At 43.6% G+C, this 19,422-nt stretch overlaps 1 protein-coding gene across 1 annotated transcript in view; it reads right to left on the bottom strand.

The window, feature by feature from the left end:
• NIPAL4 (NIPA like domain containing 4) overlaps nt 1–10,840 on the bottom strand; it is a 28,392-nt gene extending 17,552 nt beyond the window's left edge. The window contains 2 exon segments of the mRNA XM_010363422.2: nt 3,250–3,338; nt 10,654–10,840. Of these exon segments, the coding sequence (XP_010361724.2) occupies nt 3,250–3,338; nt 10,654–10,840 (276 nt within the window).
• Nucleotides 10,841–19,422: the final 8,582 nt, after the last annotated feature.

Here is a 19,422-nt window from a genome sequence, read left to right as displayed (position 1 = left end):
CAGTGGCTTGATCTCCGCTCACTGCATCATCCGCCTCCCATGTTCAAGAGATTCTCCCACCTCAGCTTCCGGAGTACCTGGGATGACAGGCACCCACCATCACACCAAGCTAATTTTTGTATGTTTAGTAGAGACAGGGTTTCACCATGTTAGCGAGGCTGATCTTGAACTCCTGACCTCAGATGATCCACCCACCTCGGCCTCCCAAAGTGCTGGGATTACAGGCCCTCAGTAAGACTTCTGAATAAAACTAACTTAAAATTTAATTCCTTAAAAGCTTGATTTTCTTTTCTTTAGTTGACAGAAGTCATAGCCATTGCCAACGAATATATCTAAGTCTGCAGGTGAGTGCGCCCAGGCCCGCCTGTAACTTTGGAGGTGTGTGGTACCACCGTTCAAGTAGAGGTGAACACGTCCAAGACTGTATGAATTTGAACACAGAGCAGCAAGACACTGGATGATTGGCCCTATTCAGAAGTGATACTTCATGATGAAAAAATATATGCATCCATGCTACCTGCAAGGGAGAATGTGACAATAGAATTCAACTTCTCTTTCTCTTCCCAAAGCATTTCTGCTGTTCAGCTCCTCCTTGTGCTATACAACAGTCAGCACTGAACCCGGCGTGGTACAGCCCTCAAACCCTCACTGCATTCACACTTGATTGCTTTTGTTCCAAGGACATAAGGTGAGACATGTGGAGTATTTCCCTCTGGTCCTATCCTATCTTTTTTCTTCCTTGCTTTATTGAAGTATGACTGACAAATGAAAAATATATGTATTTAAGGTGTACAATGTAATGATTTGATATAGGTGTATGTCATGAAATGATATGGCAATTAAGCTAATTAATACATTGATCACCTCGCTTAGTTATATTGTGCGTGTGTGCGCGTACATGTGTGTATGTTGAGAACACTTTACATAGTGGCGTCTCTTGGTGGCCTGACTTTTTAAATCACAAGAGAGGATGTTTCGGATTGTAGTTGCCAGAACTGAGCCTAGATCCTGAAAGACAGACGCACATATATGTTCTTTAATACATTTATTTTTGTGTGTGTTTGTGATTTGTGGAACCTCTAAATTTTAGGGTCAGGGCAGGGGCCTCCTCGTCAGGGGTTAAGCGCAATATTGAGCTTATCCTGTGTTTCGAGACGGGCCTTTTCAGAGTCCGGGGAATCTCATGTTTCAGGGCGGTGGCACGAGGTGAAGGAGGCTAGGATCCACTGCAGGGACTTCCACACCCTCACTGGGCCTCAGGCTCCCCATCTGTTCTAGAAGGGGGCTGGGCCTCAACAGGGCTGGCATCAGAGCATCTTGCCAATACAGACATAAAGGGCCCCATTGAATTGCAGGCTCCTCGGCTGCTGTCCTGACAAAGCCCTTTTCTCCTCGAGCCACAATGGCCCTGTCAGGCAGGTAGCAGGGCCTGCAGCATTGTCTCCCCAGAAAAGAACAACAGGGTTCACTGTCTGTTCCAGGCTCAGTCTCGCTGGGGAGGGCGAGTGGCTTAAGAAGGGTCTAACCAGCTAGGGACAGATGGGTTCTGCCCTTAGCCAGCCAGCGACTGGTGACCCAGCCACAGCTCTTTTGGTCAGTTATTGCGGTATGAGTAGGAAAACAAATTCACCAAAACCGAAGTTTTTAAAAACTTGCTTTTCCAAGTACATGTCCAGACATTTTAGGTTATAGAGCTGTGCCGTCCAATGTGGTAGCTACCAGCTGCATGTGGCTTTTGAGAACTCGGTTAGCCACTAATCTGAATCGTGATGTGCTGTAAGTAGAAAACAGGCTCGCTTAGCATTTTGGACCAGATTGTTCTTTGTGGCGGGGGCTGTCCTGTGCTCGTAGAATGTTTAGCAGCACCCCTGGCCTTTACCCTCCAGATGCCAGCAATGCATACACCCCTGCACCCCGACGCCCACCCCAGTTTTGACAGCCCCAAACACCCCTAGACAATTGCCAAAATCACGCTGGATTGAGAACCACTCAGATTTCAAAAACTTAGTAAGAAGAAAAAAGGAAAATCTCATTAATGATTTTTAAATATTGATTACATGTTGAAATGATAATATTTTGGATTATTGGGCTAAGTAAAAACATTATTAAATTATTTTTCCTATTCTTTTCACTCTTTATAAAGTGGCTACTAAACTATTTAAAATTACACATGTGGCTCATGTTAAGTTTCTATTGGGCAGTGCTGTTAATAGAAGAAACTGGACAGACGTATTGGCTCATGCCTTTAATTCCGACACTTTGGGAGGCTGAGGTGGGCAGATCACGAGGTCAGGAGTTCGAGACCAGTCTGGCCAACATAGTGAAACCCTGTCTCTACTGAAAATACAAAAAATTAGCCAGGTGTGGTGGTGTGTGCCTGTAATCCCAGTTACTTGGGAGGCTGAGGCAAGAGAATCGCATAAACTCGGGAAGCGGAGGTTACAGAGAGCCAAGATCGCACCTTTGCACCCCAGCCCAGGTAAGAGTGCAAGACTCTGTCTCAAAAAAAAAAAAAAAAAAAGAAGAAGAAACTGAGTGCCAGAGAGGGAAAGTGACCAGCGGAGGGTCACAGAGCAACAGAGAGGCAGTCAGGGCCCCAATCAGTTTTTCAGACTGGCACCTGTAGGGTAAATGCACCTGGTAGCAATAACTTAAGCATATGCTTACAATGACCTTGTATGACAGACACACCTGAATGTGTGTTCCAAGCTCTGGAATCCGGGAGTGGCCAACCTGGAGACTTGTTCCTTGTCTGTGAGGAACATCTGAGCCCCCGATCTGTCCCATGGAATATGGGCTGTACAGAAGATTGAAGCCCTGACTTTTGAGGTGGATGAAGGTTGCCAGGTGGAGGTCATTAAGGGGAGGGTGTTAAGTGAAGATGGAATATAAACTGCATGCGGTTTGCAAGTGGTTGTGGTTTTCCTGCCAGCCCTTCACCCCTGGGTTATCTTGTCCAGCCCACTGCGGCTGGACTGGACTATAGGTAAGGAGCATATCGTGTCCAGCCTGTCACCAGTGGACCTTTTCTGTAGGTAAGGATGATATTGTGTCCTTATCCGTCCTAGCCTGTCGTCAGTGGGCGGGTTTTCCTGTCCAGCTCGCCACCACTGGACTTGCTTCCCCGTATGTAAGCCGCCAATCAAACCCCAACTCTCATTTGCTGGCTCTGGGTCTCTTCTTCAGCCTCGTGAACCTGGTACCTTCCCTATCGAGGTTATAGGAGTTCAGCACAATAGCACCCCAGACCAAGTCTGCGTCTCCATACAGCTTCACACGGAAAGAAAATCCAAAAATCAGTGTGTTGCGTCTTTCTAGTGTGCTACAGTCAAAGGGCACTACAGCAGGAATAGAGAGGACAGACATTACGTCTGTGGCCCACATTATGTTTAACCTTCATTTAATCTTTGCAGCAACCCTGGTAAGAGACTCTGTTATTAAGCCTTTTGTCCAGATGAGGAAACTGAAGTCCTGTGAGGACTCTCAGCCTGCAAGTTGAGAAACTAAGCATCAAACCCAAATACTCCTTTCAATACTACACATACTGCCGTGCAGTCCTAGGTCTAGTGAGACCTGGATAGGCCACCTCTTCTCCTTACATCCTACCTGGGTAAGAGGACTGTGCAAGATATAGTCTGAAGTCCTTCCCAGCCCTGCCGAGCAGGTCTTCTGGGCAGGGTGGGGAAAGACAGATGGTTATCATCTCCTTCAGGCTGATGGGGAGTCATGGAATCTGGATGGTCAGCATGTAGAGGCTGGCCCACCCCTTTTCAGGTGTGTCCCTGGGATGGCTGCTGTCCTCATAAACAGCTTTGCTGACATCAGAAATAAGGCTTGGAATGGACACATGTACTTGCTCTGCTTCTAAGAAGAGCACCATGCCCAACGATGGGGTCCACTGGCATCAATAATGATTACTAACACAACATTCTACTGAGTTCTGTGTGCTAAGCACTTAGCAGACATTACCTCATGTGCTCTTACAATTCTTTACTCTGGCACCACTTTAAATCCCATCTTACAGACGAAGGAACTGAGGCTCAGAGAGGTGAAGTGACTTTCATAAGGTCACACACAGTGACAGAGAATTTCAAGCTGGGAATGTGCATTCCCACAGCAGTTCCCTTAACTAAGGCACTGGTTTGACGAGGCCACTGGTTTGAGGATTAGTCCCCTTCCTGATCCTCCTCTGTATGGGAAGACCAGGGCCATCCAGACTCAACAGCGGGCAGCTATATAACCTTCTCATCAGCCCTTCTCCAGAGTCAGAGTTGAAGTAGCTCACCTAACCCAAACCTGCTGGTTTGAAATTGTGGGGAAACTGAGATACAGAAAGGGGGAAGGTCATGTCCAACGTCACTCAGCTACTTTGTGGCAGAATCAGTACTCGACTCAAAGTCACTGGAATCCAAACCCAGCACTTTTATCTCTCTCTTTGCTCCTTCCTTCCTTCCTTCCTTCCTTCCTTCCTTCCTTCCTTCCTTCCTTCCTTCCTTCCTTCCTTCCTTCCTTCTCTCTCTCTCTCTCTCTCTCTCTCTCTCTCTCTCTCTGAGACAGGGTCTCACTCTATCACCCAGGCTGGAGTGCAGTGGCATGATCTCAGCTCACTGTAACCTCCAATCCCCATGCTCCAGCAATTCTCTCACCTCTGCCTCCAGAGTAGCTGGGATTACAGGCATGTGCCACCATGCCCTGCTAATTTTTCTACTTTTAGTAGAGACAGGGTTACACCATGTTGGCCAGGCTGGTCTCAAATTCCTGACCTCAAGTGATCCACCTGCCTTGGCCTCCCAAAGTGCTAGGATTACAGGCGTGAGCCACTGCACTTGGCCTGTTTCTTTGCTTTCTTTCTTTCTAAGAAAGGACAGACTTTAGGACAAGTCATGAGTTAATAGTTTTTAGCTACTTTTTAAAGATGAGTCAAGGCACTGAGGTTTTCACGGGTATTATCCCATTTAATCCTCAAAACAAGCCTGGGAATTAGGGACTGCTATTATTCCCATTTTACAGATGAGAAAACTGAGGCTCAGGGAGGTTGAGAAACTTGTCTTCTATTAAATAGTGGAGCCATAATGAAACCCAGCAGACTAATTCTAGAGCCAGTTTCTTCTCAGGCTGATCCAACGGCATCTGTGGAATTCTCCCATCAGAACATCTGCCTACAGGTGGAAGACTGTCAAAGTACTGCAGAGGGCAGGACTCAGGCCAATGCATGTATGTGGAAGTGCAGCATTGCTTGGCCTTGATGTGGGTATGCAGAGAGCCTAATGCACTTAAAGTACGTATAAGAACTTCAGATCTTGTCAAAAACCAGCTATAGTTAAAACAGTAATATTGATATGAACTATTACTTGTTGCCCAACTTCCATGTTGCAGGTTCTTTATGTGTATTGCCTCTGAGCCTTACAGCAACCCCATGTTAGGATACCTTCATGGGAACTTCGTAAAGTTACCCAAAGTTTACAGCTGATACAGTGAGACTTTGTGAGGTGAAGTGACTTGCTCAAGTTCCCGTGGAGAAAAAGTAGTTAAGCTGGGATTCAAGCAGGTTCTCAAAGCACCTGCCACTCTGTCTTCCTTGTTCCCTACCGTTTGCTTCCCCCTGGCAACAGTGAGGGCAGAAACCTGGTGGAGGATTGAGGAGGACTGTAGTTACCCTCATCCCCTGGGCCTGTGTGGACTCACAGCATTTGGTATACGGGAACAGGGAGGGTTGGAACACAGTGAGCTTTGAGTGTGGCCAGAGGGAAGACTGATTCTAAAGTCAACTTGAACATGAACAACAAACTTAGGTTCTGTTTTCCCTTTCAGTTAAAAACAAACAAACAAACAAACAAACAAATCGGCCGGGCGCGGCAGCTCACGCCTATAATCCCAGCACTTTGTGAGGCCGAGGCGGGCGGATCACGAGGTCAGGAGATCAAGACCATCCTGGCTAACATGGTGAAACTCCGTCTCTACTAAAAATAGAAAAGATTAGCTGGGCCTGGGGGCAGGCACCTGTCGTCCCAGCTACTTGGGAGGCTGAGGCAGGAGAATGGCATGAACCTGGGAGGCAGAGCTTGCAGTGAGTGGAGATCGCGCCACTGTACTCCAGACTGGGTGACAGAGCGAGACTCCGTCTCAAAAACAAACAAACAAACAAACAAACAAACAAACAAACCGTAACAAAACAAAAACAACCATCTCCGACTCTGCTGTTTGGCAGGCTGGTATAAAAAGAGACAGGAGATGTCAGGTCCACTCTCTATTCTGTCACTAACACACTGGGACCTGTAGCAGTTCCTTCCCACCTGGGCCTGTCTTCCCAATACACACAGTGGAAGTGAAGAACTAGATCAGTGGTGTTTAAAACTTTTTTTTTTTTTTTTTTTTGGTGGTGGTGGTATGGGGGTAGACAGCAAGCCTCTTTTTCAAATAGAAAGTTACATGGAAGGACAACATACAAACTTCTTTCAAGAGCAACTGCTTTCATTGACTCTGGCCCAGAACCTAGAACCTTGCCCCCCCCAGGCTCCATGTTGTCTCCCTGCTGCCCCTTCCCTGTGACAGCCACGGAGGCATCCCCCACGTACGCTAGGACTTGGAAGATCCCAGGTTGACAGCCGGGGCCATGTGGCTTCCTCTACATACAACATGAGCACTGGCCATGGATGCTCCCTGTATAGAGGGGCTCATAAAGGGATGCTCATAGGCTCAGGACCTTCTCAGCTCTCCAGGCCTATTTGTCAGGGCCTTGGGTCATGGGCATGCTGTTACCAAGTGGGTCTGAACGCTTATGCATGGGTGGTAGGGTCTGCGTTCTAAGGGGAAATTCCCAGTCATTCCCGAGTGGCATGTGATGTGAAGTGTGGAGAGGAAGAGAGGTTTTATTTGCAAGTTCAAATAAAATGGGCTTAGCCTCCTTTAGGGATCCTGGAGAGAAAGAGCAGGTTTGGGGTTCTGTATGGATCTCAGTTCAGCCACACACAATAGCTGTGTGGCGTTAGGCAAGTTACTTACCCTTTCTGGGTCTCTGCTGTATGATCTGTAAAACACGAATAATGATGAGGATAATGCTAATAATGAAGTGACTTCTTACTGTATACTTACTATGTGCAGATGCTAAGTAAGTGCCTCTCGTGCATTATATCTGCAAAGCTTCATGATAACCAAATTAGGTAGACATTGTATTATCCACTTTGCCAAGGAGAAAACTGAAGCGTACAACAGTTAAGCGGCTTGCCCAGGTTCACACAGCTATAGCTATCAAGTAACATAGCTAAGATTCAAACTCATGTTTATCAGACTCCAAAGCCTACATTTTCAGCTGCAACATTATCCCACCTTCTTCAAATAAAGCCTGCTTCAAAGGGCTGTTTTGAGAATCATGAAAAACAATCTAAGCCATACTCACAGAGCTGGTATATAGTAGGTGCTCAGCAAATGAGTTCCCTTTCCTTATCTCCATGCTAACCAAAAGTCCCCTGCAGACTTGAAGGAGTGGATGACTGTTTATAAGTTCGTCTTTTCCTAGCAGGTGAAAATAGGCCAAAGAAAGAGAATTCTGTCTGATCTCAGGAAAAATGACTTTTTTCCTGCAAACAAGCTATTTTTATTTTAATATTTAGGCTGGGTCTTGCTATATTGCCCAGGCTGGAGTACAGTGGGGCAGTCATAGCTCACTACAGCCTCTAACTCCTGGGTTCAAGTGATCCTTCTGCCTCAGCCTCCCAAGTAGCTGGGACTATAGGCGAGTGCCCCTACACCTGGCTAATTTTTTTTTTAAATTAATTTTTTGAAGAGACAGGGTCTTGCTATGTTGCCCAGGCTAGTGTTGAACTCCCGGGCACAAGTGATCTTCCTGTCTCAGCCTCCCAAAGTGCTGAGATTACAGGCATTAACCACTGTGCCTAGCCCAAATAAGCTTTTAAAATGACTGTTTACCAATCTATGTTCCATGGAATACTATTCCACATTGTTCTGTGTTCAATAAAGTTTGAGAAAGGCTATGTCCTCAACCCTTCTCTTGAAGAGGCCCATTGTACATTAGCATATTAAAGGCACTGATAAATCCTGCTGCAAAGAGTTCCACCTAATTTAGCTTAACCCTGCCCCCTGCCATAATACATATTAGCATCTTTTTCTAAAGAACACACATGGAAGAGAAGCTGATTCTTGTCCATTTATGCACATAAGGCAATTAAGGGCCAGAAAGCTTTGGGTTTAGAGCTTAGGTCACATAGCCATCCAGTGGTAAATACTTTTGTAAATGAAGACTTATTCTCAAATCCATTGCCGAGATGCAGGGTAGAGTGGCAAGTAAAAGAAGGAACCTCAAGTCAGATAACCTGAGTTCATATCTTGCCTCCACCATTCTTTAGCCTTGTGACCTTGAGCAGTTTGCTTAACCATCCTGGGCCTCAGTCTCCTCATCAGTTACATGAGGTAATATGATACATACCTCATGATGCTAATTTGGGGAACCAGTGAGTTAATACACGAAAAGTATTTAGAACAGCACCATGCATGAAGTTAGTTAGCAGTATGCCTGTTGGAGTTTTGCATAAAAGGAAGTCCACCTGAATATACATGGTACCGGAGGCCTGCTGTTTGAGAGCACCTGCTGCCTGCCGGGGCTCACAGGGCCTTGCTGGAGGGAGACCAGGCCTTGGCTTGCAGCTCTGGGGAGGCCTGTTTTCCAGTCAAAGCTCTCAGGAGGTGAGAGCTCCTATCCTCCCTCCCCCACCAGCTCCAGGGCCAGGCCTCTTGGTGCTACCAGATCAGACAGTATCCACATTTCTGTTTCTTCTCCCTGTCTCCTAAGCCCAGAGGAATCCTTGTTGGAATTGACAATTTGTGAGGCTAGATCGGTCTGGAAGAAAGAGCTGAAATAAGCAGTACAGCATCGTACAAGGAGTACCAGCTTTTGAGCCAGACAGTCCTGGCACCAAACCCAGGCTGTGACACTTCCCACTTGCATAATTTTGGCCAAGTCACTTAATTCCTTTGAGTCTCAGTTTCTTCATTTGTAACACGTGCATAATAATGGTACCTACTTTCTAAGTGTCCTGTGAGGTATGAATAACAGCTAATGTTTAATACATGCTTACTACATGCCATGCGCTGTTCTAGCAGCCAGGTATAGCTAATGCCATAATAGACAAGATACCTGCTGTGGTGGAGCTCAGTTCTATTAATAGAAGCGGTAGATATGACACAAGTAAAGAAATAAAAAAACATATCAGAGTGTAATAATGTATATAGAGAAAATAAAATAGGGTAAGGGTCAGAGAATGAATAAAATGGTCTGGGAAGGACTCACTGAGGCCCCGATATTTAAACTGAGATCTGACTGATAAGGAGTGAACTGTATGCAGCAATCTGGGGGAATAGCCTTCCAGACAGAAGGGACAGCTAGGCCAAAGGCCTTGAGGTGGGAGTAAGCTTGGTTTGCTTGAGGGACAGAAAGAAGGTCCTTATGATGCAGAAGGGGAGAATAGTATAAGATAAAATTATCCAACCCGACTATACACTTAAACGAATGAAAACCTATGTCCACACAAAAACTTGTACCTGATTGTTGGTTCATAGCAGCATTATTCATAAGAGCCAAAAAATGGGAACATCCCAAAAATCTATTAACCGATGAAGGAATAAACAAAATGTGGCATATCCATACCATGGCAGCCACGGAAAGCAATGAAGTACCGAGACGCACATGGGAGATAACATGTATGAGCCTTGAAAGCACTATGCTAAGTGGAAGACACCAGACACAGAAGGTCACATATATGATTTCATTTCTATGAAATCTCCAGAAAAGGAAAATCAACAAAGGCAAAAAGTAAATGAATGACCCCAGGGCTGAGGGGAGTGGAGAATGGAGAGTGACTGCTAGGGGGCACCCTTGGTTTTGGAATGATAAAACTCTTCTGGGCTGGATGCGGTGGCTCAAGCCTGTAATCCCAGCACTTTGGGAGGCCGAGGCGGGTGGATCACGAGGTCAGAAGTTCAAGACCAGCCTGGCCAACATAGTGAAACCCCGTCTGTACTAAAAACACAAAAAATAAGCCAGGCATGGTGGCGGGTGCCTGTAATCCCAGCTACTTGGGAGGCTGAGGCAGGGGAATCGCTTGAACCCGGGAGGCAGAGGTGGTAGTGAGCTGAGATCACACCACTGCACTCCAGCCTGGGTGACAGTGGGATACTCTGTCTCAAAATAAAATGAAATAAAAAATGTTCTGGAATTAGTGGAAATTGTTGCACAACTTTGTGAAGATACCAAAAACCACTGAATTGTACACTTTAAAAGGATACGTTTCATGGTAAGTGGATTATATTTCAATCTTTAAAAAGAATCAGAGGGCTAGGCAGGGGCCGGCTTAGAAGTTAAACTGAATATTGGGGGGTAGTACTACTGTTATGAATATTATGGAGGAGGATCCTAACACAGAGAGAAGATATGCAATTTGCCAGGGACCACACAGCTACAAATTGGCTGAGCCTGGCTTCAGAGCCCATTCTTTTATGTAAAACATTTATGTAGCACAGGAGCTGGTATCCGTCCATATAAACTCGATATATGGGGTTAGGGTGTCAGTTTCCGGATTCCCTTCCCTTGAGGCCTCCAATCTCATGTTGCCTCCACTTCCTGAGATGCGCCCTACCCACCTGCCTCGTTCCAAGCAGAGAGACTAAGGACCTGGCGTTCTTTTGTCCTGCCCTCTTGGGCAAGTCTACAGCAGCGACAGCCACATCCTCCTCGGTTGCTCATTAACTCTCTGCCAACACAGTCACACTGGAAATTCTGGTTTGCGGGCCGGGCCTGGATAAGGGACCCCAGAGGAATCCAGAGCATGGATTAAGCTTTCTTCAGGCTTGTCAGGTGAGGCAGAGGGTTAAGCTGCCCCTCTACTACCAAGGACCGCCGCCCAGCCAGTGCGAGGCCAGATGTCCTGATGCGCAAAGGCCTGCAGGGCTGGGAAGAGCTCCGCCCACAAGGGTGTGGACACAGCCGCCCACCTCGGGATTGGCAGCACACAAAGGCGCTGGGCCAATAAAAAGCCACGCCTTTTTAAACAGATGCACTAAGCTTAAGTGGTGATAATTATCTGCATATTGCTCCCCAAAGAAAAATGTAGCTGTTTGTTCTGTAGCCAGCCCATTAAATACGTTGGTGCCTACCTATCTCAAGGCCTGCATTTCTGGCAATCCTGTTCTGACAGAGCAGTCTGACTTTCAGTCAAACCCCAACAGAACCAGGAGTAAGTGGTCTTTATTTTAGGGACGGCCTTCATTGGTAATTTTTAATTTTTTAGGAGCTCCAAATTCCTTTAAGAATCCGACAAAAGGGGTCAACACTTGCCCAGAAAGAGGCACACACCACTTTTGCACTGAATTTCAGAAGGATACAGGTCAATAACCCTTGACTTTTGGCCAAAGGGGGGAAAAATCCTATATTTTTGAATGTACATTTTTTATTAAGGCAGAACTTCACGGAGAATAGTGCACAAATGTTAAGTGTGAAGATAGTGGGTTTTCATGTATGCATATACCCTTGTAACTACCATTCATATAAGATATGGAACATTTCCAGCTCTCAGAATGACCAAAAGAAATTCAGCAAGACTTATTTATTTATTTATTTATTTATTTATTTATTTATTTATTTATTTATTGAGACACAGTTTCCCTCTGTGGCTCAGTGGCACAATCTTGGCTCACCGCAACCTCTGCCTCCCAGGTTCAAGTGATTCTTCTGCTTCAACCTCCCTACGAGCTGGGTTTATAGGCACGTGCCACCACGCCCGGATAATTTTTGCATTTTTCATAGAGACGTGTTTTGTCATGTTGGCCAGGCTGGTCTCAAACTCCTGGCCTCAAGTAATATGCCCACCTCAGCCTCCCAAAGTGCTGGGATTACAGGCATGAGCCACGGCACCCAGCCAAATCATAAAATTTTAAAATTGTATGTTATAATTGGTTAAAAAAATACATAAAGTGCAGTTCAGAAGGGTGTAAAATGGAGGATAAAAGTACCCTGGCTATCCTACACACAAGAGGTAGTCACCACTATTAACAGATTCTGTGGTATTCATCCAGAAATTACATATACATACCACAACACAGAGTCACATTATACAGTTTTTATTTCAGGTTGCTTTTCTCCTAGCAACTGACTTAGAAACTTTTTCATATTATACATATGAATAAACTTATGTTTAGAATACTGCATCTTTTTGGAATACGCTAATGTATGAATATTCCTAGCTTATTTTGTTACGTTTCTACTGATTATCAGTAGAACAGCTTGTTTCCAGGTTTAAATATTATAAATTCTGTTGTGTGGACATTACTTCTTTATATAGGTGAGCCTGTAGGATAAACTCTGCAAGTGGAATTGCTGGGTTAAAGGATATGACTATTCAAAAGGCTTCTGGTAGGCTGAATATTCACATTCCCCACCCATGTCTTGATCCCTGAAACCTGTAAATTTGTTACCTTACATTATAAAAGAGATTTTTTAGATGTGATTAAGTTAAAAATCCCGAGACAGGGAGAGTACCCTGGGTTTTCCAGGTGGACCCAATGTAATCACAAGGGTCCTCATAAGTGGAAGGCAGGTGGGTCGGAGTTAGCAGGGAAGGTCATGTGAGGATGGAAGCGGGGGTGGAAGTGACGCGGTCAACAGCCAACAGCCTCTAGAAGCAAGAAACAGTGAGATGCGAATTGTTCCCTGGTGCTCCAGAAAGAACCAGCTTTGCCGACACATTGATTCTCATCAGGTGACTAAGAGACTTATGTCTTTTGGTGTCCATAATACGTTTGTGTTGCTGTTAAGTTGGTGGTAATTTGTTACATCGGCATTAGGAAACAGGGCTGCATCCTCTCTCATTTTCACCGAGACAGTAGGAGAGTACTGGGTTCCCCAAAGTTCCCAAATAGACTCTTTAAATGTTGCCAGTTTAGAACAGAAGTTTGAGAATCTGAGGCTGTCTACAACTCACTGTTTTCTGAAGAAGGCAAAACACATATATATGTGCCTGTAGTTTGCGAGTGCTCATGGATCCCCTAAGGTTAGAGCTTTCCTTTTAGGGTTTTGGGTTCCCCTTCCCTTGCCATCTCCCCCAAGGCAGCTGTGGTTCCCATCCATGGTTCCACTGCAGAAGATCTCAAACTGCCAGGGCAGGAAGAGTCCTTAGAGATCATCTGGGGTACTATGCCCATTATAAAGATGGAGAAAAAGAAAAGCTGGAATGAGCTGTGAGTTTCGTGACTCCCAGTGCTGTGTGTGTGTGTATATATATTTGCCTATACATCCTCCTCTGCAAGGGAGGAGAAAGGACAGAGAAGCATCCAGGTCTGGGCTGAGGTTTGGGAGATTCCCTCATGTCACAGGTGAGTCCAGTTTTAGTAACCAGTCAACCCCAGGCAGTAAAGGCCTCCCACAGGCTCGTCTTCCCTCTTCTGGGGAGGGACATGCACACATAGAAGACCTGTCCAGAGACTCCTGGCCTCAGGCTTCAGGTCCTGAGAGTGAACTCTGGGTTCCTAAGAGCTAAAAGAGTTTGCCAAGGAGGGGCTGAGATGGGGAACTTGATCTTCTTCCCAGTCCACCTCTGGGCCTCCTGGGCTCTGCCATAGTCCCCTCCAGCTGGTTGTTTCTTCCTCATTTAGGCTTTTTGATTCCTGAATCTGTTGGAAATAGCTTTGGACTGAATGGGGATTAGGGGAGATCAAGATCTTCCAAGATATACTTCCACCTTCCCTGGGGAATCCTGAATGGAAACCCGAGTTGGAAAGGAGGAAACGTGGCAGTGACACCTGGCTGCAGAGGGTAAGAACAAGTGCCTTCAGCTGACCGAACCCTTTTCTGTCTATCAGCACCAGTTATTGATCACAGATGGTGTGCCGGGCACCGCGCCAAGGCAATTCGTACATACTATCATTCATTCCTTGTAACAGCCCAAGAAGTGGGTATTATCACTGTCACTATTATTTTGCAGATAAGGAAAAAAGATGCTCAAAGATTAAGAACTTGCTAGTTCCTGGCAGAGCTGGGTTTTCAACAACCCAGATCTTAACCAGTTACTCTCTTCTGCCTGCATTCTTGGTTGAGAAGGGTTCCAAAACAGAAAATTAACACCATGAAACCTCGTGCTCAGCCCCGACTCTGTCCCTTTCTGTGTTTGTCCATGTCCCTCCTGCCTCAACCCTACCTTCATAGTCCTGTTTTCTGCAGCCCAATATAGTGCACTCATAATACTTACAGTCAGTGCCAATTAGCCCTTTCCTCTCTTATGCCAGTTGGTGTTTTAAGGAAGGTTCTTTTTTGTTTTTTAGGGGAAGGAGATAGGGATCTATGGATTCATTTAGATGACATAAATGGAGTATTTATATGTCACCCGCTGTGAACGGCACGGGCACTATGATGGTGAGCAAGACAAGCAGTCCCTATACTCCTAGACTGTGTTCATTACATGATCACACAATTAACATTGAATTATAATTTTGATAAGAGGTAAGAAGGTCAAAGACAGGTGCTTAGAGAATATTTCACAGATCAACTGGAACCCAGGCTTCCAGGAGGAAAAGGCATTATAAGGATAATAGAAGGCCTTGGTCTGTGAAGAGGGGGAGGTGGGGAGGGGGAAGGGGAGAGATGGTGGGGGGAGGGGAGCGGGCAGTGTGGTTGCTTGACCTCTATTGTGTTCTAAGTCTGAGTCCTTGTGCATGAAATGGGGATGATATTTGCTCCTCAGGGATGGGCGGAGTGATATGATATGAGAATATGTGGTAGCTAATAGGCTGCACCCAGGCTGCCCTGCCTACGGTCAGCCCCATCCCCATTACAGTTCAACCCAGTTTACTTTCTCCAGCTCATTTCTGGGTTTGGCTTCTTGCCAGAAAGCCTATTAGAAAAGTTCCAACCAGGGACTCTTTGATTTCCTCTTTTCCTGTCAGTCTGAAACTCTAGAAGGCAGAAATCCCTGGGTTTTATTCTGGCTAATGAAGGTGGAGTTTGGGGGCTGCATATTTTTCACTTGGATAGCATCTCACAGCGTATTTTCCCAGGGAAGCCCTCCCCTATCCCTGTTCTGCTGGAAGCTGTGGGCTAGCCAGACAGTGATGTATCTGTCATCCCGCCGGACTCAGCCCAGAAAGGAGCCCAGGTGGAGAAAATTAGAGTAAATCAAACCATATGGGAAGTGAACTGGCTTTGGGGGCTGCTTACTCTTCTCCTTGCATAGAGGGGAAACAGATATGTCTTTATCACTTTCCCACTGTGGGCTTTATTCTTTTGAGGGGTGCTGAATGCAGGTTGAGAGCCAGCCCCCTCCCAAAGTTTCTAGGGTCTGGGGCAGAAGTACCACATACCATATGTCTCCAAATAAAAGTTCCATATCGCACCAATAAAGCGTTTAAAAGATGCTCTATCTTCCTAACTTGACAAAATAGACCATTATAACACAAAATAAGGTATATTTAAAGTCATGGTTTTTATGACTAGAAGCTGGCAAAAATATCGAAGATCACTGAATTTAATTATTGCATATTTCTGCGTGTTCTATTTGTGTCAGTGACGTTTGAATAAAGACACTTGTAATTTACATGATTCTATGCATTTATTTTCCAAATCAACTTTGATTTGGAGAAACTGCTCTGATAAGGAGTTGCATCTGGAATTGTCAAGCAACATTTAGGTTCATTTCTGAATCTAAAAGGCTTGTGGTAGGCTAAATAGTCACATTTAAGTATTCATTTTACCTACTACATTCACCTGTAATAAGGCCACATGTACAGAAAGCCCTCAATTAACATTGTGGAGAAGTTCTTGGAAACTGCAGCTTTAGGTAAAATATACAGGTCCTCGAATGTCGTCATTGGTTCTACAGCATTTTGTTATAATGTTGATGAGGACAAAAAAACGGCGTTTGTTTAGTTTCACTTAAACTTGTAGTTTCCAAGAACCTATTGATAATTACTGAGACTTACTGAAAACATTATCACAGAAAATTACAAATTATCTTCACCTTATTGTATAAATATTCCTTATATTACAATTTTCCCTGTCTCTTAAAGCAATATCTAGATCATACAGTATTTCTTGAACTGTTATTTCAAATTTTTCAATTCTCAGATATTATAAGGTAACCTCCTTAAAAGCAGTATTTTCCTCAATTTGTTCTGACCTCCTTCAATCAAGATTATACCCTGACCTGTAATGGTCAAAAAATGGTGTATAAACAAGTTAGTTTGGGAGTACTTGCATGTGAATCTTCTCTTTCATAGTCATGTAAAACATTTTTGTTTTATTGTTTCGGTTTCTTTATATTTCATTGGAATGCCATTTTTGTTGTATATTTCACATGCATTTTTATTTGGGAAAAGCAGTTTCTAAAACCTGTAATACTTCAGTTGTTAAAGTAAATTAGACAAGCGTAGATTCCTTTTTTTTGTGGTAATAGTAAAAAATAGTTCATACTAAATAACTATAGATGGTGCTTATTCAAAATTATTTTTATTTTCTCCCAAGATGACAGTTTCATTCCTTTTATTTCTTTTTTAAAAATTTTTTCCCACAATTTTACTCTTTGAGGATCCTGTTTTATTATTTAATGCATCTTTTACTTTTTCCAAACTAAATCTACTTTAATGGCATTTTGTCAACAGTCCTTTGAGTATGTGAAAGTGGTTTCAGTGTGAAATCTGATGTTTCATCAAATATTCTCTTTTAGCAGATCCATGAAATATTTTAATCTTTTTCTAAAACTGGACAAAATTCTAGGCATAGTTATAACTATGTCTCCTAGTAACAAATTTAAACTACATGCTGTATGTGGTAGAAAAAACACCCCCGGATTTTCAGCTAAAAGTTAATGCCATTTCCACGGGCTTGCCCTAACAGTCTTTTAAATAAATTCCTCAAGTTGAAAGTTGATTTTTTTTTTTTTTTTCAGTTCTCCTTTATATGATTGTCTTTGTCTTTTCTCTTACCCAAGTGCCTCCACAGCTCATACTTCTCCACAGTTCCAGGGAGTGCTCATCCTTGGTATTGGTGGTGGCACAATCCACAAACGTTTGCTGTGCTTGGATGCGGTAGCATTTTGTCTCAGGGATGTACACGAGATACTAAAAAGATTTCATGGGGGCCTGAATGGTGTGTCACAGAGTAGATGTTTAGGATTACAGATTGCACTAAGCCAGCACTGAGCATTAGATGCTGAGTGACAGTGATGCTCACTGTTCTTTGATAAACTTATTGTGACCTTTAGGGCCTAGTGAAGTGTGGGGCTTGGGGCAGAAATGTGTTTAACCTAATCTAGACTGCGTGTTGATCAGGACCACCATGTGTTGTTGGTAGATTACTTCTCTTGGTGCTCTCATGCTTCTTCTTCCATGTCCATGAGTTCAAATTCTCATTTTTTAAAGTTTATTTTCAAATGAAACCTCTTCCATCAAGACCACCCTGAGACAGGCCTCACCCTGTCCATCTTATCCCGCTGGAATATCTTTCTCTTTCCTTTGGTCTTCCAAAATATTTGATGTGGCCCTGTTAGGATCCCATACAATAGAGTTACTGTACATGTTGTTACATACTTTAGTGGTGAAGAGCTTGGACCTGGATCCAAACTCACTAGACTTTGGGTCCTAGCTTCATTTTTTATCAGTTGTGAGACTTGTGCCTCAGTATCTTCATCTGTAAAATGGGAGTAAATAATAGTACTTATATTCTACAAGTTTTTGTGAGGTTTAAAGTGTTTAAAGCTCGTTTTCTGATGGGTGGCATGGAGAAAGCACAATAAATGCTAGTGATTATTAGATTCACCATATTCTCCTTCACATTCTAATACAATGTGTGCATATTTTATCCCTCCTATAACTCCCTAAGTTCCCTGAGGTCTGTGGTCATGATGGATTTTTTCCATTGTTCTGATTGTGGTAAAATATGCATAAAATCTACCATCTCAAATTTTTAACTGTAAGGTTCAGTGATACTAAATTCATGTTATTATGCAGCCCTCATCGACATCCATCTCCAGAACTCTTCATCTTGTAAAACTGAAACTCTACTGATTAAATAACTTACTCCCCTCTCCCTAGCCCCTGGCAACCACCATTCTTTGCCTCTGTGAAATTGACTACTCTAGGTATCTCGTACAAGTGGAATCATAGTACTTGTCCTTTTGTGACTCACTTATTAGACTTAATGTCCTCAAGGTTTATCCATGTTGTAGCGTATGTCAAAATTTCCTTCCTTTTTGCGGCTCAGTAATATTCGATTGTATATATGAATATACCACATTTTGTTATCCGTTCATCCATCAGTGAACTCTTGGGTTGCTTCCACCTTTTGGCCATTATATATAATGCTGCCGTGAGTGTGGTATACAAATATCTGTCCGAATCCCTGCTTTCAATCCTTCTGTGTGTGTACCCAGAAGTGGAATTGCTGGATCATATGATAAATCTGCTAAGTTTTCTGAGGAACTGCCATGCTGTTTTCCATAGCAGTGGTACGATTTTGTATTGCACCAATGGTGCACAAGGGTTACAATTCTCCACATCTTCACCAACATTCATTTTCTCTTTTTTTGGTAACAGTCATCCTAGTGGATGTGAGATGATATCTTACTGTGGTTTTAATTCGCAGTTCCCTATTATTAGTTGAACTTGTCTTTATGTGCTTATTGGTCATTTGTATATTTTCTTTAGGGAAATATCTATTTAAGATCTTTGTCCACTTTTGAACTGGATTGTTGAGTTTCAGTGGTTCTCTGTGTATTCTGGATATCACTCCCTTGTTAGACATATAATTTGCAAATATTTTCTCTCATTCCATAGGTTGACTTTTCACTCTCTTAATAGTGTCCTTTGAGGCACAGAAAGCTACTTTTTGTGAAGTCCAACTGGTCTTTTTTGTTGTTGTTGCCTGTGTCTTTGGTGCCACATCCAAAAAATCATTGCCAAATCTAATCTCATGAAACTTTTCCCAGTTTTTTTTCTAAGAATTTTATTATTTTAGTTCTTATATTTAAGTCTTCAATCAATTTTGTGTTAATGTTAATATATGGTATTAGATAAGGGTCCAACTGAATTCTTTGCACGTGGATATCCAATTTCTGAGCACCATTTGTTGAAAAGACGGTCATTTCCCTATTGAATGGTCTTGGCACCCTTGTTGAAAATCATTTGACTGTAAGTGCAAAGATATTTTTCTAGGGTCTGTATTCTATTCCACTGGTCTATATGTCTGTCTTTATGCCAGAACCACACTGTTTTTAATACTGTAGCTTTATAAAAAGTTTTAATATCAGGAAGTGAGTCTCCCAATTTTGTTCTTTTTCAAGATTGTTTTGGTCATTGAGAGTCCCTTGAAATTCCACACGAATATTAGAATAGATTTTTCTATTTTCAAAAACATCACTGGTATTTTTA

Source organism: Rhinopithecus roxellana, chromosome 3 (genome assembly GCF_007565055.1).
Source record: "Rhinopithecus roxellana isolate Shanxi Qingling chromosome 3, ASM756505v1, whole genome shotgun sequence".
Classification (NCBI taxonomy): domain Eukaryota; kingdom Metazoa; phylum Chordata; class Mammalia; order Primates; family Cercopithecidae; genus Rhinopithecus; species Rhinopithecus roxellana.
This window is presented reverse-complemented; position numbering and strand designations above follow the sequence as displayed.